Source organism: Phoenix dactylifera, unplaced genomic scaffold, assembly GCF_009389715.1.
Source record: "Phoenix dactylifera cultivar Barhee BC4 unplaced genomic scaffold, palm_55x_up_171113_PBpolish2nd_filt_p 000843F, whole genome shotgun sequence".
Taxonomy (NCBI): domain Eukaryota; kingdom Viridiplantae; phylum Streptophyta; class Magnoliopsida; order Arecales; family Arecaceae; genus Phoenix; species Phoenix dactylifera.
In genome coordinates this window covers 34,338-58,370 of record NW_024068208.1, presented here as the reverse complement: position 1 = coordinate 58,370, position 24,033 = coordinate 34,338, and the positions used below count along the sequence as shown (strand labels likewise).

The 24,033-nt window shown below is 39.2% G+C and overlaps 2 protein-coding genes across 3 annotated transcripts; both read left to right on the top strand.

The window, feature by feature from the left end:
- Positions 1–691: 691 nt before the first annotated feature.
- LOC120107368 (tetracycline resistance protein, class B-like) lies at positions 692–4,265 on the top strand. Of its 2 annotated transcripts, none has more exons than XM_039120627.1 (3): positions 692–1,037; positions 1,984–2,735; positions 3,416–4,265. In XM_039120627.1, exons 1-3 carry the CDS (start codon positions 750–752, stop codon positions 3,936–3,938), a joined length of 1,563 nt encoding a protein of 520 aa, XP_038976555.1. In that variant the 5' UTR covers positions 692–749; the 3' UTR covers positions 3,939–4,265. The 2 variants fall into 2 exon arrangements, with proteins under 2 accessions (XP_038976555.1, XP_038976556.1); XM_039120628.1 differs by having other exon boundaries at positions 3,430–3,571.
- Positions 4,266–9,777: 5,512 nt separating this feature from the next.
- On the top strand, positions 9,778–23,841 carry LOC120107370 (eukaryotic translation initiation factor 3 subunit I-like). Its single transcript, XM_039120630.1, has 8 exons — positions 9,778–10,144; positions 13,807–14,022; positions 16,343–16,470; positions 18,983–19,102; positions 19,215–19,304; positions 19,824–19,910; positions 20,025–20,104; positions 23,467–23,841. Exons 1-8 carry the CDS (start codon positions 9,961–9,963, stop codon positions 23,540–23,542), a joined length of 981 nt encoding a protein of 326 aa, XP_038976558.1. The 5' UTR covers positions 9,778–9,960; the 3' UTR covers positions 23,543–23,841.
- The last annotated feature ends 192 nt before the right edge of the window (positions 23,842–24,033 follow it).

Below are 24,033 nucleotides of genomic sequence, written 5' to 3'. Positions count from 1 at the left end.
AAATGAGTGCTTTCAGCAAAGTAGGTTTTGTTATTAAAAATGCTAATAGGGCTCTTATAGTTGTAGGAGTTAGGGTTTTTGATACTATAATTACTATGGCTGAATTGCATGCTGCATGAGAGAGATTGATTTATGCTAAAATGATGTCAAGGACATCTCACCTATATTTAAAGGGCAACTTCTTAACAATTATCCACTAGTTTTTCGATACGTCTTAGCAAACAGCAGTTCTCATCCTCTTGTACATGATTGCTAAAAAATTATATGTATAGAGAAGTTAATAGTAATGTGGATTGGACTTTTATGCCGGAGGACCCATATTATGAAAACCACTGATTTTTCGGTTTAGTTTTTGAATATTTTATTTTTTGATTCTCTGGATGCGTCTATGGCTATAATATATCCGTTAAAAAAACCAACAAAACTGACGCATGGCCATTGACCACAATCAGATGGGGCCACCTATCCAACTTCGTAACGTCTGGTTGACAAGTCATGGTCCTTTTGTGGTCCTTTTGTTCGTCCCGATAAAAATGAAGGTGTACAGTTTAGAAAGTCTCTGGACCGGATTGGTGAGACTTAGTCAACAAGGACTTTTTTGTTACAGAGGAGTCCACAGAAGGGTGGGGAATTAATTTCCCGATATTTTTTCCCGCGGCCCGGAGGTCAACCTCGAATCCAATGGTCCTTCTCTCCGCTGCCTTCTCTCTAGATCGATTCGAAGGGAGGTCAAGGAGCAGAGATTGGGGATGGGGGAGGAGCGGCGGACGCTGGTGCTGGTGAACCTCGCCGGAATCATGGAGAGGGCCGACGAGGCGCTCCTGCCGGCAGTCTACAAGGAGGTCGGGGCGGCGCTTCACGCCTCCCCGACGGGGCTGGGTTCCCTCACCCTCCTCCGGTCCATCGTCCAGGCCGCTTGCTACCCCCTCGCCACCTACATGGCCGTCCGCTACAACCGGACCCACGTCATAGCTCTCGGCGCCTTCCTCTGGGCCGCTGCCACCTTCCTCGTCGCCCTCTCCAACACTTTTCTCCAGGTCCGCGATTCCATAAAGTCGGCCTTTTTATTACTCTTCGCGTGTTGTTTTATTGGGTTTCGGTCTATTTTCGCTTCTTTTTTTGGATTTTGAGCTGAATCTAACTGGATTAGGTTTGTGTCTGTAGATCTGAGAAATTGGAGCTTATTCTCAGCTTAAAAATTGAAACTTGATCGACTTTTCGGGTTTTATTGTGTGTGTCTTTTTTCCGGTGTTTTAGCAAGGTCTGAGATCGAGTGGTGAGTTATTGGGATTTTTGGTTTGAAGCTTTTGATGAGTTTACAATGTTTCAGTTGCTGCCGGAGATTTTGGAGAAGACGCACAGTTATTAATGAGTGGAGTTTGACTTCTGGACTGCTGAAATTTCTGTCTAAGACTCAGCTTCCGTTTGTTGTTTAAAGACACAAACTCCTTTTCCTGTGACTTTGACCACTGCTATTTGAGAAATAAAACATCTACATTACTTGTGTTTAGAAGATCTTTCTTCTTTTTGTTACTTATGGGGTAGGAGTTTGGAGAAGCATGCTCTTCGGGTCACCTTCAAAAAATGGTTGAATTGGTTTTCTACATGTTTGTCTAGATTTCAGCAAATAAATGACTTAACATCGTACCATTAAATGGAGCTTCACTTGCTTTTGATTGTAAGGCAGCTACTGAACTAATCTCTTTATCTGGCATTTCATTTTTAACGCCTGTTGTGTCCCATGAATGATTTGTTATGGTCCTGTTTCTTAATCTAGGAGTGACCTAAGTAAATTTACCTCTAATGTACTTCTTCTTGACCATGCTCATTTAATGAAGCAATCTAATGCTTTAACTGTTTATGATTTCTCTGGTTTTGAATCTGTAGTAATATCCGGTCTCTCTGGAGACATCCAATAAAATTGGAAATTGTACTAAGATCTGATACATAATTCTTATAGTTGATAGGATCTTTGTTGTGCAGGTAGCAATCTCAAGAGCCTTGAATGGTATTGGACTAGCCCTGGTGGTACCAGCCATCCAGTCCCTTGTAGCTGACTCTACTGATAACAGCACTCGTGGTATTGCTTTCGGATGGCTACAACTCACTGGTAATATTGGTTCCATCATGGGCAACTTCTTCGCTCTCCTGCTAGCATCGACGTCGATCATGGGAATTGCTGGTTGGAGAATTGCTTTCCATCTAGTCGCTGCAATTAGTGTAGTTGTAGGAATCTTGGTCCGGCTATTTGCCGTAGACCCGCATTTCTCCTCCAATGTTATCTCCAGCGATGACCTTATTTCGCGCAAGTCTGTGTGGGCAGAAGTGAAGGACCTCATCAAAGAAGCCAAAGCTGTTATGAGAATCCCATCATTTCAGATTATAGTGGCTCAGGGTGTCACTGGATCATTCCCATGGTCAGCGCTGTCGTTCGCACCCTTGTGGCTGGAGCTCATTGGATTCTCGCATAAAGGAACTGGATTACTCATGACATTGTTCTCGGTCGCAACGTCCCTTGGAGGACTGTTTGGAGGAAAGATGGGGGATTTTCTCGCCAGACACTTTCCAGACTCCGGTAGGATAGTTCTATCGCAGATAAGCTCTGCCTCTTTCATTCCACTTGCAGCTGTGCTGTTGTTGGTCTTACCTGATGACCCTTCCACGGGACTTGCCCATGCCATTGTCTTGTTCATCATGGGATTGAGCGTCTCTTGGAATGCTCCTGCTACAAACAAGTATGTTACTTATTTTATTTCTAATCTTCCATGTCTTACTGCATGCTTTCCTTCCTAAATTTATAACAAAATTAGTAGATCAGAACAGAATTGTGCCAAGGATATAGTGGACATGATGATCGGGCTGAAACAGTAAATACCATTTGATTTAGACATGAATCATATAGAATGTTTCAAGGTGCCAAACCACTGATAGAGATCAGAAATAGCGCACATTTTGTGGTCTCTCACTGATATACAAAATTCGAACTCTTCACTAACAATGATATCCTTTTTTAACAGTCAGTTCCTTTTTCCCCATACAACTTTCAGCAAGTATGGCCAAACCATAACTATTTCTATCACCAGATGAACCCGCTCATAGATCATGCTTTTCAAAAATTATCTGTAAGGTCTTCTTGAACGGGATAAACCTTCATCGACAGTACATAGTTACTATTAGCTTCATTGCCAATCTTTTGTTCTTTAAAAGAATAAAGAAGGGATGAGACCGCATAAATTCCCAAGCATTACTAATATGTAAGCTGGGCATGGCTCTGTTGCTAAATATTTGCAACATCGTTGTCAGTCTATTTCCATGACTCCTAGAATGTTATAATTTTCTAATTATCAGGGTAATATTAGCATTGTTTCGGTACTAGCTGCTCTTTATCTTATTGTTTTGTTTATGGTGCAAACAGTCCTATATTTGCAGAGATTGTCCCTGAGAGATCAAGAACCAGTATCTATGCTTTGGATAGATCTTTTGAGTCCGTACTTGCTTCATTTGCTCCTCCAGTTGTTGGCTTGTTAGCTGAGCACGTTTATGGCTACAAACCAGTTTCCGATGGATCAGGTGAGGGTACTGCTGTCGAGACAGACAGAGAGAATGCTACTTCCCTTGCCAAAGCACTTTACATTGCAATGGCGATTCCAATGTCGCTTTGTTGCTCCATCTACTCCTTTCTATACTGCACCTATCCTAGAGACAGGGAGAGGGCACGAATGGAATCTCTGATAGCATCAGAATTGCAGCATATAGAGTTGGAAAATCCTCCGAGAGCAGGAGATTATTCTGAGATCCGACTTTCTGAACCATATTTGTATAAAAACAAACCGATCGCGATTGATATGGTTTATGGAGAGGAAAATTTTGAGACTGGCGAGGATGATGGGAGGAAATTGCTATCTGATGAGGTGGTGTTATCGGATGCAAGGGGTTAGCATATAAATCAAAGCAAAGACTCCGCATCCCATGGTAAGGTATCCAAATGATCAATCCAATTCTCATGCCAGTGCTTCCAAAAACAATCAGTATGATTTGTTCTAGTCCTTGCTTCTAAAAACCACGTATCTGAGATTCAGGATTCGAGGAGGAAGATGGGCTGCTTGCATGGGAGTTCATTCCATGCAGATGGAATTTATTGTTGTTTGATAATCTGAGAGATTTGTAATTGTAATTCAGAGACAGAAACCATTGATCAAGAAAAGATAGAGACACACAAAAAATTCCAAATAGTATTGGATTCATTGGGGCTGACCATGAGCTAATTGTGGTATTTGTGATTAGATTTAAATGAATTTGAACTCTTAGCCGTACGGACATAATATATTTGTTTCGTGTCATATATATATATATAGCCCAAGGCTCATTTTTCACCATCCAATTAGCCAAATGGACTTCTTCATCTCCAATATGGCAGTATAAAAACTATTTTGTCACCCAATATGTTCGTTCTCAGGAAAATTACTAGCTATCCATCACCCATCATGGATAGAGTTCGATCAGACATGGAGAAACTATTTTTTTCAAAAATATTTTACAAAGAAATAAACAATGCTATGCATTTATTTATTATAAAAATATTTTGTCAGAACGACTACAAATGGTGTATTTTATTTTTTCTGATCAACCCAATTTTCCTATACTCGTTATTCACCCTTTCAAATAATGCATTTCTTGATGGGAATTTCGCATGTTTTGTGCAAGTTATAAACAGCCAATAAGATAATGCAATATAGACTCCAATCATGGTCCGTTTTGCATGAACCTCTGGAATGAAAACACTATTAAATAATGAGTATTGCAATAAATTCTTCCAACATTGTTTTTCTATAGACACGTTCTCATGCTAACCAATTAATTAATGTGATGTAATGCAGATGTAAATTGATGTGGAATCTCTAGTTTGATATTTGAGAAAGGGTTATCACCATCCTATGGTCATTATCCATTATTGATATAGGTAAAATCTCTCAAAACTCATACTTATCTGTGACAGTATAAGGAAAAGGAACTAGAGACTTGGTTCTCCTGCAATTGACCAATCAATCGACTAATTCTCATATATCGTTTTGTTGAATCTGAGTATCTAATACTTGATAGGCATTATATGTCACTAATTACATCCAAAAAAAAAAAAATCATTTAATTGATGCCTTCAAAAATGTATCTCCTGCAAAATTATAGCTTTGTTAGGACACCATTTCCAACAGTAGGCTCGAAATGGAAACATTGAAAAGTGTAGTGGGAGAACCAAAGAAATCAATTCAAAGTTTTGACAAGAGGTGGAAAGTCATATTGCCAAAAAAAAAAAAAAAGAGGCTAAGGGAATGACTAATAGGAACTCATATTGGGCAAAAGATGCAAAATATAATACAGTTTTTTATTTCATTCCTAAACAAAAGAAACCTAAAAATCTCAAACAAGCCATTTTCTTTTGATTTTCATCCCTCCTTCTCATAGCCACTTGATTAGTAATCCAGAGCAGTTGGGTAAGCCTTCAATAGCCAGACTTGCAATATGCTACCGAAGAGGTATTTCAAATTTTGAACTTTAAATGCAATATGAGAGCAATGTTTGCAGTATTTTTATTTTCATCTAGAATTCAAGTTCAATGATTCTTTGCCTTTGATGCCTTATATAGTGAAAAGCTCATCATTACCACAAAAAAAAAAAAAGATCAAGTAGGTAATGTTGTAGCACATTTGCAATGAACTTCATTAGTTGATTTCCTTTATGGAGGACGTGAGAGGCATCGTACTTTAGTAAAAAGGAAACTAGGATAGAGATATTTTTAAGATAAAGATAAGTTGAAGATTGAAAACCCTTGAGCCAAGTGATCACCTTAGCAATGTTCCCCTCTACCTGCACCTTCGGGGTGCTTTGAATAGTTATAGTAGCTTTTAGGCTTTTCCATACCATGGTTATCTCTACAATTAGGATTGATCTAATGAGTAAAGGGATTTAACCGGTAAGAAAGGTCTTGCTTGCCAACATCGATGGGTAAAGCTGGCGCCAAAGGTATGAATATGGATAGACCCATCGAAATTTACTTTCCATTGGTGCCCCGGTAACATAGCTCCTTTGAAACAAGGGTTTGAAAAAGATAAGGTGTAGATACACTGGGCAAAGTACCCCAAAGACTACTACAATTAGAAGAAGCCATTATCAACAATCCTTTCTTCACTATTAGTTGTCTAGTTATCTTGAAAATAAGTCATTAGGAGTGCAAGAATCAGGGTTAGACAAGTTAGTGTGTGTTGGTTAACAATTAAGAAATGAAAATTACATGTCTCATAGGTCAAATGGGTTAAGTCAGTTCACAGGGGTAGACTTTATAGATTGAAGATTTTCTACCTGTGATCAGATTGGCTCAGACATAAGGTGAAAGTTTCCTACATTATTTCCCTAACTTGATCAGCCTGACCCATCTTCCGGATAAAATCAGGGTTGAGAAGCTTTTCTACCTCCTCCTCAATCATCTTCCGCCTTTTAAGGGCGAAGCTCTTTTTCTTCTACCAGACCAACAGGTGAGTGGGGTCCACACTCAGCCTGTGGGTGATAACCTCCGGGTGTATACCTGGTATATCAAAAGCCGACCAAAAAAATGCATCAACATTAACGCAAATGAATTCTAAGAGCTACACTAGGACATTGTCATCAAGACGGGCTCCAATTTCCATTCTTCAGTCCGGTGCTGTCACATCAAGAGGCACAGAATAAAGGTCTTTAGCTAGCTCCCCGCACTGTTATCCCTAGCTATCATGGGAATTAAAGCTTTCGATGGGAAGCTCCTCCCTTGGCTTCTTTCCCTTAAGCGTAGCCACGTAGCATGCCTGAGCGAGCACTTGGTCACCTCAGATTTCTCCTACTCTGCTTTTAGTCGGGAACTTCATTAGTAGGTGGTAGGTGGAGACCACGACATGCAGGGCGTTTCAGCCTGGTTGTCCCAGAATGGCGTTGTAGGCCGATGGAACTTTGACGACTAGAAAATCTATTATGACGGTGGTTTGCTGGGGGAGCCGTCCTGCTATGACAGGAAGAGTGATGACTTCCTCCACAGGAATTGGGTCTCCAGAAAAGCCAACCAAGAGGGAGGTGATCCTCCAAAGCCTGTCATCTAGTAGATTCATTCTAAAAAAGGCCTCATAAAATAAGATGTCTCCCAAACCTCCATTATCTATTAGAATTCTTTTTATGTCATAATTTGCAATATCAAGGAGAATTACAATGGCATCATCATGGAGAGTTTGTACTCCTTTTCTGTCAGCATCCGAGAAGAAAATGCCTTCTTTTGTCCTCAATCTCTTTATTGACGAGCTCCCCATGTAGGCAGCTCGCGCGTAGGCTCTTCGGGCAGATGAACTAGCTCCACCAGCAGTAGTTTCGCTGACTATGGTATTAATGACTTCGGTCGTCAGTTGATTATTGGGCTTCGCCTCAAGAGAGGTTTGCTTTCGACTAGGATTGGCTTGGCCTCGAGGGTTCTGAACATAGGCGTCAAGGTAGCCTCGTTGAATTAAGGCCTTAATCTCATTCTATAGTTGGAAGCAATCCTCAGTGTCATGCCTATAATCGCGGTGGAACTAGCAGTATCGTGTCATGTCCTTAAGAGTCATAGACTTCATGTTCCATGGCTACTTTATATAGTTGCAGTCATGGATCTCCTTGAGAATCTGCCAGTGTGGATTATTTTGGGGTGTATATTTTCCAAACCTCTGAGCAGGGCTTCTCGATTGGTAGGAGGTTTCTTTATCCCTGGTCTTTTTGGTGGGGGCTTCAAGTTGTCTCAGGCTCACTTGTTGTTTTCTTTTGGCCGGGTGCACCCCTAGCTAACTCTCATCGAGTCGCTATAGCCTCCTTGACGTTGATGTATTTGTCCGCCCGAGCTAGTAGCTCAACGTAATCTCTCGAAAACTTTTTCTCTAAAGAAAAAAGAAATCGAGAGGTCTTGAGTTTGCTCCTTAAGACAGACAAGCGACCGAATCATTAAGGTCACATACTTCCAGAGTGGCGACATTAAAGTAGCTGGCGTAGTCTCGTAAGGCTCATTATTTCATTGCTTGATGGCAAAAAAGGTCTCTGAACTTCTCCTCAGCCTCAGAGACACTCAGTGTACCATAATTGAGCTGTCTTGCAAAGGGTAGCTAGAAAAGCTCTATACAACACTGCATCAAAGGCACCTTGGAGCATCATGAGAACTTTGAAGCTCTCCAAATGATCTAGAAGATTTTAGGTGCCGTCATATGTCTCCAGTTGCGACATCTTGAAACGGGGAGGAACCAGCTCCCCCATTATCTTCATCGAGAATGGGGGTTCAATGGTGAACTCCACATCTTGATCTTGACTAGCCTGGTGCTGACAAAGTTCTTTGAGGCACTGGCACATCTCCTCGAGCTTATGATCGAGGCAGGCCACCCTCTGGGAGACCCCATTAGGTCAGTGGGAGGAGAAATGGCTAGAGGCCGACTCCTCCCAAGAGGGAGAGTCAATGGATCGGGATGGGTCCTCCTGTACATGTCTCCGAAGCTAATTGTATGAGATGCATGGAGCTTTGCTAGGGTTGGGACGACAGGAAGGTTGGTTAGGAGGCACTTGCCCCCTCTCCGAGGTGGGGAGTGTCGACCTGAGTACTTCAGACCCTCACAGTGATCCTGCTTGTAGGCCTCTTGTTGCTATGGCTATTGGGGGGCAACTGGCTGCTGCATGTGTTGGATCGCAATAGTCAGTGCCTGGACTTATTGAAGGGGCACTTGAAATTGTTCATAGATCACCACTGGAACCGTTTGTGGCTCTGGCAGGGGTAGAGCCCTCTGCGGGCTTTGTAAAAAGCCACTGGATTCTTTCAACGTATTTGGCTGAGGATTAGAAGATGTTGGCTGCACCCTTTGAGACTTTATAGTGACGAAAAGATGAAACCTCTTAGGGTAATCTCTGCCTTTCCTTTAGTGCCAATCTGTTGCCACTAAGAATTGATTGGCCTCAGGCACTACGACGAATGGCATGACAATGCTGGAGAGCTCGAAGTCGGCTGCTTCGGCTTGGGTTGGGGAAGGTGAGTGGCGCTCGGTCACTATGGCTGAGATTCTCGTGGATGGCAGTGCTCCGACCCGAAACAACATAGAGCAAAGAAGTTTTCTAGCCGGAGTGTATCTGGCAGGGACAGTCCAATGCTTAAGTTAGTGTAGTTATTCTAGAATAGAAAAAGATTGTCTCTCAGTTTGTTAGGGTGTTCTTCTTACTTTTTTACCTCCTCTGCCCCCTCCATTTTGTGTATAGTCAGTGGAGGAGTTTACCTACAATCAGAGAATTAGGGCACATGGGTCGACTGGAAGTGACTGGCTAAAGTACGACCTAAACATTAGGTATGATGCTTCGCATGCAAACGGCATCATGCTTGTCACATCATGGGATCTCGATGATCACTAGGTCCCCCTATTAGAATGTAGCTAAATGTGGAGAGCTTCTGATATGCAAGCTCGACGGTATGGGGCTAAGTTCGCCCAGTGGCTGCTCCCGATCTGCCACGTATTGGGGCCGTAGCGCATTTTGATTGATTGGATCTTCTGGTAAGCTATAGCCAGTTTGGAGGCGTATCACAACCCATCGCTGCCTAACCCGACCCCAACCGAGACATTAAGCCGAGTGCACCATTTTAGACAACCCAAGTTGGGTTCAACATTAGCTTTAAAAACTTAGCAGTTGAGTTACCAAAAAACAAAAAAAACTCGGCAGTCGTCGAGTTAGCGTTGCCGACTTTCTCGCTAGAAACCAATAAGCCCTAAACCGACGTCAGTCGCAGCTTTCGGCTTTCCGCCTTCCCCAACTCCTCCGGCGATCTCTCCATTCGACAGCGCTCACCCTCCGCTAGGATTCTTGCCGTCTAGGGGTAGGGTTTTCGTTCCAAGGTCTCGCTTCGTTTATCGAAGGGGATATCTAGGGCATCGCTGAGGAGCTCGCAAGATGAGGCCGATCCTGATGAAGGGCCACGAGAGGCCGCTCACGTTCCTCAAGTACAACCGGGAGGGAGATCTCCTTTTCTCCTGCGCCAAGGACCACACGCCGACCGTCTGGTTCGCCGACAATGGCGAGCGCCTCGGCACCTATAAAGGCCACAACGGCGCTGTCTGGTGCTGTGATGTCTCCCGTGAGTTCCACCTTGTCTTTTAGCTTCTTTATCCTTACCTTTCTTGTTTTTTTTTGGGGGAGGGGGGATTTTATTTCTGGGATTTTATTATATTTTCTATGAAACTTTTCTTTTTAGCATCGATTAAGTTGTACTGAGGGAAAAATATTTTTTTTTCTCGTTTTCCTTGGTGAATTGGTCATGTATCTAGAGAGAAGTTTGGCTTCTTTACCTATATGTGATAAAAAGGAGGGATTTTGGAAGGGCTCATGGTTAGGTGTCATCCCTAGGGGATCTGCTATGAAATTCTGAAGAAAGTTTTGTGAGGTCATCCACATAATGCAATGTCTTATTGGTCTTTCCTGTCGTTGGCATCTTGCTCGCACTCAATGCTCAATATAGCTCAATGCTCAATATAGGACATGCCCATGCCTCTCTTCTAGCAGGATGGGACAGATGGGTTTGAGGGAATAATTCTGGGAATTTCATTTTGCTGGTCCGTATCTTTCATTGCTTATTGATAGTACTTTGAAACGTCTGTCTCATCAAGCAATATGATAACATTTACATCCCAACTAACAAACTACTTTTGTTCTTACCAGTATTTACTATGTACCATAATTTGTGTATCAATTGAATGAGAAGGAAAGTGTGTGAAGTAGGGTAACCTTCTAAGCATTAAACATATTGCTTCTTGGGGGATTATCATCATTGATCATTTGGTGTCAATTGCATATGCCACCACCCTCCTCAATAACACCATATTATGGTTTGACTTATAATTTGCAACTACTGGTGCATTTTGGTACATTATCTATACCCTTTAAATTTGCACTATATTTATATCATTTTTATTTTCCAAGATAGAGTATGGGTAATGGATACAACTGAAAATTTCTAAAAGAAAGTTAAAAGCATGCAGATAAGGAAAACCAATAAATTGACTATTAATCATGATTTAAGGGAATTTAGCTTGAAGAACTGAACGGTATATTACGGTGGGATGGTTTGGAGCCTTTAATGATATGTACAGTATAGAAGAACTCTGTTGTAGTTGAGTAATGGGGACTATGCTCTGAATAAAGTTTTTGATGTGTGACATGCAATGAATCATTGGAATTCTTGTGAGTTTTTATGAGAAGTTGCATCAGAATTTGGTTTGAAGCAAACTCTTTTGCTGGGAAATTCTATTTTACTCTAGTTTTTCTAATACATAATCTTAAATAACAATTGGAGCATTTGTGTGAAGTATTTAAGGAAGAGAAAATTGATACAATTTGGAAACGTTTACACCAACCTTAAGAGTGAGAGGTACATGCTTTGACTTGAGATGTTTGGAAGGTTGTTTGTTTGACTATAAATGCTTGTTGCTAGAAGAGGGAGTAGATTCCTTTTGTGCAGTCCAAAAGAACTCAGGAAGCATGACTGCTTGAAATATAGCTTGAAGATGTAATATGTACAGTCATGCGCATCTGAACTTGTGTGGTTGTTCATTTCATCTTCTTTTTCATGGTCAGTGGATGGGTGATTTTAGTTAGCTGTAATGGATGACATCTATAGGCGCACAATGTTAAAACATACCATATAAGTTAGGAGACATTACATTAGTAATTTTCCTTATGATTTTCGTTGAATATGTCAACCTTCTTCAGTTCTTTTTGACATAAACTAGTGGGACTAGGTTACATATTTAGATTGAGATCCACAAGCAGGAAACTTCTTAAATAAAATACTAACCTGAGGTAAAATTCTACACATTTCTTATTAATGACTCCTAACAATAATACATATATAACAAATGTTACACAGTTTTAAAATTTTTTGCAACATAAATATTAATATTGTTAGGCATTAGTTGTAATAGTTGATGTGTTAAAATTATAATCATATTGGCATGTTAGAGTAGCTCGTGCTAGGAGCAAGAAACTTTATGTGTTCCCTGAAGTTGGAGTGGGAGCTCATGGATGACCCTTGATTGAAGCTACATATGATTAAAGATTTCAAGCTTCCAACAATTCTTGAAACTATGAATTCAATCCCTTCTTTGCTTTGAGAAAGTGGGAGTATTGTACTATGGTTAGAATTGCAAATTATTTCTTAGGTCTTGTAGGTCCTGTTAGGATGCTTGATTTTGTTGTCACTTGGATTTCTCTCATGTGGGTAGAAGGGAGTGAGGAGATGAAGTGGGGAGGAGTTTGTCTGACTGGGAGTAGACATGGGATATATTACTTCTGATTTTTGGGATAACCGGTTTCAATATAAAAGTTACTTATACTATCCCTGTGAATTTATATTTCGGTGGCATCCTCAATATCAGGAATTTTTCCTTTTCTGGGCCACTTTCATCCTCCTCCTCATCAGTTGTGTGCCATGTCAAATGGATACCTGATGCCTGTATCCAAGCAGGGCCATGTTGTAAACTATAATAACAGTTCCCCTTGCTAGTGGTCAAAACATGATGTCAAAATGAATTTGAACTTAGAAAATGGTAAGAGATGTATGAAGCATGCTTCTGCTTTTCTTTGATAGTGTAAAAGTACTTTCTTTATCTTCTGGAATATGGAGCAAAAACCATTTTGTGCTTTGTTATAGGATTTGAACTGTGAAGCTTTTTTGAAACAAATAATAGATATTAAGAGTTTGGCAAAGAGTCCAAGACAAACATATCTTTGTGTGCCATAACTTGTATTGAAGATTGACGTAGCTTTGAAGTTTTAATGGAAGTTACAACCTTTTGCATATGTTTATAGGTGCACTAGTTAATGTTTCTTCTTATTAGGTGTCAATGGCAACTGTAGTTGGAACATTAGGGATGTTAAAAAGGATTAATTTTTCTTGTTGTATGTTTGCCTGATTGTGCAAGTGCACTGAAGTGGAGAAAAATTTTGTTTGCATCAAAAGAGTTGGGAGAGAGAGATAATTCTCATATTTGTGTGGTTGTAGGTAAGTCTTTTACTATGATGGCCTGAGCTACAAGCATAAACAAGACCACCTTTGGCAAAAGGTCGAGCTAGGATTAGATTTATCAATTCTCATCCAAAGAGTTGGAAAGAGACAGACAAATCTCATATTTGTGTGTAGTTGTAGGTAAGACCTTTAATATGATGATCTGAGCTACAAGCATGAACAAGATCAGGTTTGGCAACAGGTAGAGTTAGGTTTAGTTAATCTTGTAACCAAGCCAGAGTCACGTATATAGAACTAGGAGCTGAACCTGAACTTAATTTGCAAGCATAGATCCATATTAGATGATAATTAGGTATGGGGTAATTCTCAAGTATTTGTTGGTTAGAGAGGAGAAATAAGCAGGGGGGCAGGCGGCAGGGGGCGGGGTGGGTGTTTGAGAGCATTGGTGAGCAAAGGAGGCAAGGATGAGTTTTGGGGTATATGTCTTATTATCTTCTTCTTTTTTCCCCTCTTTTTTTCCTTTTTTCTTGGGGGGGGGGATGCGTAGTGTTGGGGCCAAGAGAGAGAGAACAATTATATCTAATATATAGTGGAGAAATATAATATGTGCAGCATTGAGAATGAGTTTTCTGGTTTTCAGGTGTGGAATATTCTATACCTGAAACCAGCTTGATAAAGTTTTGGAACAATTATACTGCTTTGTCCCTGTTTGTTGATGCTAGAGAAGAAAATGTTCATATACTTATCTTCATCTTTCTTTTTTTTAATCCATTTAGGGGATTCTACACGACTTATCACTGGCAGTGCTGACCAGAGTGTGAAGCTGTGGAATGTGCAGACAGGGGTCCAGCTGTACTCTTTTAACTTTGATTCTCCAGCTAGAGCTGTAGATTTTTCTGTTGGTGATAAGCTTGCTGTAATCACAACAGACCCATTTATGGGCCTGCCTTCCACCATTCAAGTGAAAAGAATTGCCAGAGATCCTAGTCAACGTATGATTTAATTTCCCTTTTCCTTTTATACTTTTTTTGGCAATGTTCTGATACAATATGGAGTCTAGGAGTATGGACACATTGCTGTTAACAATTTCCCTTGTTTTGGTTTTCTGGAGCTTATATCTCCATTGAAGATTATGACATTGCCAACTTATATGTGAAGATGATGACATTTGAATTTTAAGGGAAGATGTTAAGGGGAGCATTATTTTAAGCTCACTCTATACTATCCTCTCAAATAGGCACCCTTGCTTTGACCTACATGATTTAGTTTGGTAGCCCCAAGTTCTGTGGGTGGTCTAGTTGTCCTGGTATAATCTCTCTCCATCCCAACTTTCTAGTAAAATGAAAGATGACGTTAGTTGCGTTGGTGAGTTTGAGGTTGCTGCCAGGATATCTTAGTTATTTTCTAATCAGCCATATGATAATATTAGCCTCATTTGGTTGGAGTTGTTGGACCGAACACGGGTTGTTAACACTTTGAAGTATCCAGTTGGACATGCTTCTTGATCATTTGGTTGGAGGTCTGAAGTTGATCTTCATTTATTATCTCTTCTTAATATATATTCTTTTAGATGAGTGAGTCCTGTATGGGGTCTTTATCGTTTTCTGGTTCTGGTTGTGACTCCATTTTCTGCCGCATTTATGTCAAAGTGTTGCCTGCTCTATATCATTTTATGTATCACACATTACATTCATATATATATATATATATATATATATTTGTATGTATGTATGGATGTATATACATATATGAATATGTATGTATATCTATATATATGTGCATATGTGTATATATATAAGGTACATATACATGGTACTACCTAGCATGAACTCAGTTGAATAAGCTTAATCAATCAACTGAAAAACAAATGATACAATGATTTTGCATACTTAGTTTTTTGTGTTAGTTTTCTAGGCCCACCTCTCTCTTTCTCTCTCTCTCTCTCTCTCTCTCTCTCTCTCTCTTGGAAGAGTAGGATCTTTGCAGTGCACACCATTAACTGCCAGATTGTTGGCTGCTGCTTGTATTTTTTGTTTAGGCAATATCATTGCTGCTGACTGGTGTGCATTGTGTATTTCTTGCCCTTCTTTTGTTTTATACTTATGCCACATTTCTTTTGGTAAAGTATGGAATAATCGAGTATTCACATCATTTCTGTTAAAAATTTCTTTTTTTTTCCCCGCTTTGCTGGAGCTTAGAGGCCCATTGAAGCTCTGATGGCATTACTAACTTACAAGTGAGGTTGATGACAATAGAATTTGAAGGCAGGATGTTGAGGGAGCTTCATTTTAAGCTCACTCTGTTCAGTTCTCACAAAAGAGGCGTTCATGCTTTGACCTGCATGGTTCAGTTTGGTAGTTCCATGTTTTACGGGTGGTCTAGATGTCCTGGGATGTTAGCTCTGTCATTACCTTCTAATAAAAGGAAAGATGGGAAATGAGTTTAGTTGTAATGGTGAGTTTGGGACCATTTTGTCATATGCATATTTTTTCTCCTGCCAGGAGATCTTTCGAGATCTTCCAGTCAATATTAGCCTTATTTTAACTACCTTTTCATTTTGTCGAAGTTGTTGGATTGAGCAAGGATGTTAACACTTCAGAAGGTCCAGTTGGGACTTGCTTCTCCACATCATTTGGTTGGAGGTTTGAAGTTGATCATCATTTATTATCTCTTTTAAATAATATTTTCTTTTTAGCTGAGCAAGTCCTCTGTGGGGCACTAATTTTATTTTTTTCTTTTTGTGTTGCTCCATTTTCTGCCCCATTGTTGTGAAAAGTGTTGCCTTCCTCTATATCATTTTATGTATTGCATATACACTAAAAAATGGAGAAAGCAATCTGCATGATGTCATTTGAATGAGCTTAATTAATTAACTGAAAAAATGACACGTGTGATTTTGCATGCTTTGGATATTTTTATAAGTTTTGTAAGCTCTTCCTCCCCACCCCTCCTCTCTCTCTCTTTCTTGTTGATGTTTGCGGTGATCTTGCAGTGCACCATCAACAGCCTTACGGTTGGCTGCTGCTTGGTCATCTTTTTTTTTTTGTTTAGGCAACATTATTGCTGCTGACTGGTATGCATTGCGTATTTCTTGCTATCTACTTTGGACAGGTGAACTTAGGATTTTGACTCTATTTTAAAGCCATTCATTGTTGAAAGTTAAAACTTTCTGATGGCTGAGAGGCTGTCTTTCTTGACAAGGGGCTGACTACGTAACACATATTAGAAAGCAAAATTAACAATATGACATATGTTTGACTGTTCACTGCCTTGTTGTTATACAAAATTCTTGGCCTTTTTCTCTTTGGGCAGAGACTGGTGAATCAGTGCTTACAATCAAGGGTCCTCATGGGAGAATCAATAGGGCTGTCTGGGGACCTTTAAATAAGACCATAATAAGTGCCGGAGAAGATGCTGTGATCCGTATATGGGATTCGGAGGTCGGTCACTGAATATCTCATCTATAAAATTTTATCCAATCTGAATGGCTTGCACTTGTTTGCTTATTTGGCATTATATATATAGAACATGATTATATGTGCACCCATTCTTTTATGTATACCTCACATGCGAGGATTGCCGAACTGGGATTGGATGACGTACCTATCAACACCTAGTCCGGTTCGGTACCAGTTCGAACCGGACGGAACCGTTCGGTTCGTCCGGTTCCGGCCAGTGTTACTGTGGTTTCGGCCGGAACCGTTTTCCATAAGCAAATCGACCCGGTCTCTGACGGGGTCGGCTCGATTTGGCCCAAACCGGGCGGTACGGTCCGGTTCGGCAATCCTTGCTCACATGTATCTCTTACTGTCATGGCAAAAATGTTGTGATAAAAACTCTGTCATGTTTCTTGCATCATCGCTTGTGAATCTCTAGAATATAATGGCTAAACAAAGTTATAAAACCTCCTTTCATTGTGAAGATAATAGTACTTTCCATTATTTTCTATTTGTTTCTATCAACCATCTTGACCTTTCCTCATGTGTACCTTGGAATCAAAATTAAAGACTCTTTCATTTCTTGACATCATACCTGGGTATTCTTATTTGATTTTTTTTTATTCTTAGTTTCCTTGTTGGGGATTTTAAGCCCTTTTTCAATGACTGGAATGCTTGCACTGATGTTTGTTTCTGAGTGATCTTCTGTTCTTGTCAATTGTTATCTTATTGCCCCCTATATGACTGAGGAACACCCCTGGTCATTTTCTCTATAGCTTAAAATCGTGCTGCAGTTGATACATGAGGATTCATACCAGTCCTTGAATAGTTAGGATGAGTTTTTGATGATTGTAGTTATAATTATGGATATTATTCCCTTAGCAGATAAATTATTCTCATTTATTTTTGCATGTGAGATTGTTGTTTGTGTCATCAAAACTTTTGATCAACTCTAGTTGCTTTTCTGTTCGTTTAGTCTGCTTGAGTAATTATTAGCTCTATATGAGATAAGTTTCTCTCTCCAGGTGATTTCTATCTCTGTTTAAATTTTCTTCTCACATTCATTTCAGATATCTAGAGTTTAGCGCTTTTTAAATATATATGCACCTTGTTTTTGTAATGTAGTGTAGATTTATGCTGGCATCAGCCTCTTCTTTATTGCTCGCCTTAAAGTTTGTTCACTTTTACTTGCTTCATTCAGGGTCAGACTTGTAATTTGCAATTTGCTTTTCCTTAATAACTTTGGTAGGTTGAGAAAATTTTGTTTTCTTGATTCATATAACCTTTGATTTTTTCTTTTTCAATCAAGAGCCATGAGATAGATGATAAAATTAATTTTTAGAAGGAACTATATAAGCAAAATTTGCTGCGTATAAGATTTATTTGACCATTCTATAGTATTTCTTATGCACTCATTTTGTTTTTCATATTTCATTGCACTATATCGTGAATTGGTTCAATTCCTACCAATTTGTAATCCTCTTTTGACCTAATGAATTAGGAATTTACAGTTTGATTCTTTTAGTTCTTCACTCGATTAACATTGTAGACTTTACATAGTCTCTAACTACTGTTACCTGGACCCTCCAAAGTTGGACACTTGGTACACTTTATGACATTCCTTGATACTTCATTCCATCATGCCGTGATGTCATCAACATCATGTATCCATTTTTGCAACTTCTATGTGAAAATCATCAAATCTAACATAAAATTCGCAAGCATTTTATCAAATTTTATGTACTTAACGGTGCATAGCTCAAGCTTATTATTCATTATACATGTATATAGGCACATATTTACACATGCATATATAATGTAATTATGTGTTCCGATGTCAATTTCTTGAAGATTCCTGTATTGGATTTTCCAGACGGGACGCTTGGTACCTGCGTCACTGTCCAACTAACATTTGTAATAATGTGTGATGTATGTAGTGAAAAAATTAAATTGCAGAAGACTCCTGGTTGGTGAAGTAGCTTAAAACCTATAGCTTTTAAATTGACCTGGTAAGTCTAGCAAGTGTTATATGAAGCCCTGATGCTTCTTGTGTCAGGTCAATCTGAACATGTATCTCCATCATTCATGAACTCCGCTGGGAAAAAAAATAGGGATCACCAGACTAGGGAAATCTGCTTCCGTAAAATTAGTACTCTAGCAGATACAATTCTTTTACTTCATATTTTTGCTTTGGTTTGAACTTTGTATCCTAACTTCTGGATGTCCTGCTTTTCCCATTCAAACCACTCGCCCCCAAATTCATATATTCAGCTTGGTTGATTTTTTCTTCCTTGCATTACCAGCTAGAGGTTTGGAAACTGGAACCCTTTTTTTTGGTTAATGAGTTAATTCTTTTTTATTTTGAATGATGCCATAGTAGAACTTAAATGAGCAAGAGACTTGTCATAATGGTTAACATTGATGCTTTTTTTTCCATATAGTTATCCATGAAATTTCTTCTTAATCACTGCCGTTTCATGAAAATATATGATTTTGGGGGCTTTCTTTTCTGTAGACTGGGCAGCTGCTGAAAGAATCCGATAAAGAAACTGGTCATCAGAAACCTATCACTTCTCTGTCAAAGTCTGCCAAGGGGTCTCATTTCCTCTCTGGATCATTGGATAAATCTGCCAAGGTATTGTAGCTTATCGATTTTCATGATCTATATCAAATAAGATTTCCCCTCACAGTAATTCTATTTGGACAATAGTATCTCTGCTAATACCAATTTTATGTAATTTCCTTAGCTCTGGGATGCCAGAACACTAACTCTTATCAAGGCATACGTGACTGAACGCCCAGTCAATGCATGTGCGATATCTCCGCTTCTTGATCATGTAAGCTCTAAATGGACCCCCCTTTTGTTTATCTGCATTTGAGCAATTATTGGTTGGTGTGAAGCATCCAGATGCAGCATAGCACTCAGACACAGAGCCAGCCACCCAGTCACAACCGGACAACTGCACAAGCATGCATGAATTTGTCAGTTTAGACTTTATAATATTGGAATCACTTCCATCTTGTCTGCACTACAAGGCTTTGCAAACTATCTGATTTGCATCTTATTTGCCTTTGCCTGCCAGTGTTCAGGACTTCTGTTTTTCATTAAAGTCTGTTACAAAAATGATATTCTGTGCTACCATGTTGCTTTTGATATATGCAACTGTACACTTTTTACAATTCTATATACTTTTATCTAAATCATCTGGTAAAAGTCCAGTTGGTGTTCTGCCCGTTCAGACTGGAACTTTGATTGATTAATGACTCACAAGATGCAAATCAGAACTTTGTAGTTTAATGCACCTAAAGGATGAATCTGTTTCTGAGAAATAATCATGGCATTTGATTTCCTTCAGGTGGTGATTGGAGGTGGTCAGGATGCATCGCATGTTACAACTACCGATCGTCGTGCTGGGAAGTTTGAAGCAAAATTCTTTCACAAGGTAAGCAATGTTTATATTACCTTTTCAACTAAGGTTTGAATTCCTTGAGTAATGTTATGCCATTGATTCAATTCTTTAGGCTTTAAGAATTTGTTTTTTCTCTTTGTTGAACAGATTCTTCAAGAGGAAATTGGGGGTGTGAAAGGGCATTTTGGACCAATTAATGCTTTGGCCTTCAATCCTGATGGAAGAAGGTTATTTCTGTTCTCCTTTTGTTACATTTTAACTTTTGAATTTTCTATTTTTGAAACTTAAATTCTAAACTCGCTAAACAACATTATTGCATTGTGCACGTGTATGAATGGTGCCATTGCATTTATCATTTCATGCATTTCACATGTTTTATATGTTTTCCACATATATGCTTTTCTTTAAGGTCTTGTTTTCGAATCTTGATCATTCTTTGGTTCCCAATCACAAATTCTAGTGACTTTTTTTGCAACATTCTTAATGTATTCTTTTGGATGCCTTTTTTCTACAATTTATCAGAGTTATTTAGGTGTTACTGAAGCTGGAAGCTTGCATGTCTTTAGTCAGTTGTATGGACAAAAGGTTGAGTTTCTCATACATGAATGTACCTACCACATGACGGTACAGAGTATACACATACTTTGGGAAAGTTATATAACTTTATGCTAGGCAAGTGTTTCAGTCAAAGTTGGAAAGTATTAGTCTATACCGCACAACATCATAATTTAAGGAAAGCCCTAAGTTCAATACTCCAATGGGAATTAGATTTTTGTTGAATGGCTGGTTTTAAGTTCATGGTTCTAAATACCAGTGGAACAGTGGGGCATCCCACTGCCCCAAGTGTGGGGACGGTACATTCCTGACTCCTGAGTGTTGGGAAATGAGCTGGGATGGGTTGGGATAGGACATCCACCATCCCGAGTGTTGGGCGCATGCAAAAACTAGGACGGCAGGATACCACAGTATTTAAAACCTTAACAGAGTTGCACTAGGGCCATGGGTTTTCTGTGTTATTTTTTCTTCAAAATTATTTTATTTTAGGTTTTCGGTCATATTTTGAAGCATGCTGGTTTTTGGCCAATGCCTTCTGAAAAATACACTCAGAATAATGATTACGTTACTTTTCAAGTGAAAACATAGTTGGATTCTCTGTAACGATCAATAAAAAGAGCTTGTTTTTTCAGGGATGATTAAGGATACAAAGCTTGTATATCAGTTTAGCTAATCTCTCTAGGGTGGATGCTGTTCCTCCACTGCCTATGCTTCTTTATGCTTTGTCTATGTTTTGTGTATATTTTTTCCCACTTCATATTGACACGTATCTACATAGGGCCTATTTGGAAACAAGTTTATACTTTCCAATATTTATTCTCTACGACCCTTCTTAAGCTTGTTCCATATTAGTCAATTCATCTAATATAAAAGTTAGCACTTTGGCAGAACTTTCAGTAAAGTTAGAATAACTTTAGTATTTATCAGAGATTATTCAACCATAATGAACAAGCCTAATGCCACTTTTTGTTGGATCAGATCTATGCATTTCATTTTTGTACCATGTAGACATATGCCTTATGCTGTTAATGCAATTAATGTGAGATTTTCTAAATTTTATTCTTATCCATGTGCAGACTTTCTCATCTTCTGGGCCTTAATAATCATATTGCACATGCATATGCTATAGCACAATAATATTGATCACCATATCGAGAATACTTAAGTTATTCTTCTGTTTTGTGTTTTTTTGTTTTTGAGTAGGATCTAATAGTTCACTAGGGAAAATGATAATCCAAAGTTGAATATTCTGTATAGTACCTTTAGTTCAGCAATCTTAAGCAATGCCCTTAATGGTTGAATCTTTATTAATTTGCATTTTTAAGTGGAAAGAATTACTTGAGGCAGGGGAGATCCTTTAGTGCCTATCAATACTTCTTCTGGTCGCCCTTGTCTATGAGCACTGAAAATTCTATGTGCACTCAAAATTCTGGTTGCACCCTTCTTGGTTCATTGCATCATGTTGAGAAGATCCGAACGTTGCCAGTTCATGATGGTTTTCTTAGAGTTTATATTGAAAAAATCCATCTACAAAACCCAAAGGAGAAGGAGAGTAAGAGAAAACAAGACTACAGTCAAGTTAGATCAAAGAAGGATTTTGGATGCTCTCCAATTCCTTGTATACAGCTGACTCCAAAATCGATCTCTTGTCGTACTTCCGATTTCAAGAATCAAAAGAAAGGAATTGGGGTAGGTTCCAAGAGCCGAGCTTCATGACAAGATAGTGGGGCTTGAAAGAGATGAGACACCCCATGAGGCATGAGGGCCATCTCCCCCACCCATTGCAGCTGCTTTAGCTGCCGGGCAATGACGCCATTGGCTCCTTATCGATTGGAGGATGAGGAGGCACCGGTGGCTGGAGTGGTGAGGGGAAGAGATGGTGAGATAAAGAAGGGGTGATTGGTGCTGGTCCGAGTGGGGAGGAGACCCATGAAAAAGGATTAGGGTTAGGGCTGAACCACTGAAGGGAAAATACACACATATATCAGGGTTGGTTTTTTCAAAAATCCAAAATGAAACTGAACCAATTTTTTCGGTTTGAAATTTTTTTAAACTGAAACTAAACTGACTATAGAAAAACCCTGCTTAAACTCAACTGAAGTGACCTGATCGGTTTGGGTTCGTAGTTTGGCCTGCTTTTTTTCACACCCCTACTGCCATGCCATTATCATCAGTAATTGATCATTGAGATGTCATAGGCCATGTAGTTGGATTTAGTCTTTTGTATGCATATATAGTTCTTGAATATGAGGATATATGGGTGGATTGACCTGCCTTTCCCTTGAAAAAAAAGAATATCAGGACATTTTCATAACCTTTTCTCATTACCATGAATTTAGCTTGTGATACACCTAGGCATATAGGCGAAATGTGCTCTTATTCGACATGAATGGCCTATCTTGCGTATGAGTTATGGCCCGCCAAAGACAGAAAAGTACAGAGATACATAACTTGTTTGTTACGACTAGAAACAATGACTCTTGGCATGAGATGTGGTAATGGAGTCATCAAGTTCTAATATATGATGTTGAGGGGCTCTAGCTGCAGGAGGCCTTCACCAAAGGCATGTATGCTTTTAGTGCAGGCAAGTATTCATTGGTCCACATGCTGTATTAAAATATATATATATATATATATATATTAAGTTGATGTCCTTGTTGAGTATCCCAAATCTTCCATAATTTGGCAAGGCATTTCTTGCTTAATTGAACATCAACGACTTGTCCACTATATTATCATTCAAATCTTTTGCTGCAACCTATGTATAATGTTTAGAAAGAGCTTAAATTGGTTGCCTTTTTTTTTTTGAGGGATGGTGTTGGTATTAGTATTACACCCTTTTCTTAAGGGAATTATTGTCTTGTTATTTAAATTGCTATAAATGCCATTTACGATATACTTGCTGTACATTATTTTTTTTTCGGGGCTAGAATTTGCTGTATATTGCTGGCAATTAATGGGATATGAGATTCATGCTACAGAAATCTTTCAAACATGTGACGCCATACTAATTATTATTTTCTGTGTTGGATAGCTTCGCAAGTGGTGGTGAGGATGGTTACGTGAGGTTGCATCACTTTGACCCTGATTACTTCAACATCAAAATGTGATTTCAGCACATTACATGAAATTGAGGATGACTGGTTCATTAATTCTTTTTCCCCGTCATACTTTTTTGTTTCTTGTAAGTGCGATACCCTAGAGATGATTTGATGCTAATCTATAGACACATTTCCCTCTTTGGTTTGTGTCCGAAGTTTTATAGGTAACATCATTTCCAATGATTGGTTACTCTGCGAAGGTGTCTTGCAGCTTTGCTGCCTCCTTAAATTAGATCTTATGTAATAATTCAACTCCATACCACTGGCTTTGAGAAATATAAACTGCTATCGAAAGTGTTACTTATGCTGATGTGCTAGGGTTGCCCCAGTTGCTGGCTATTGGTTGGGCGGGGATTTCGTATCGAACTAGGGCTGAGTTTTGGGATCCTGGCATGGTTGATGTTCTGCTGTCAGTTGTCTTTTTGCCTGATCTCAGTGTATTCGGCTTATTGGTGGTCCTCATAGGTTAAATGATTTAGGTGTTTTGGATACCACCTTGA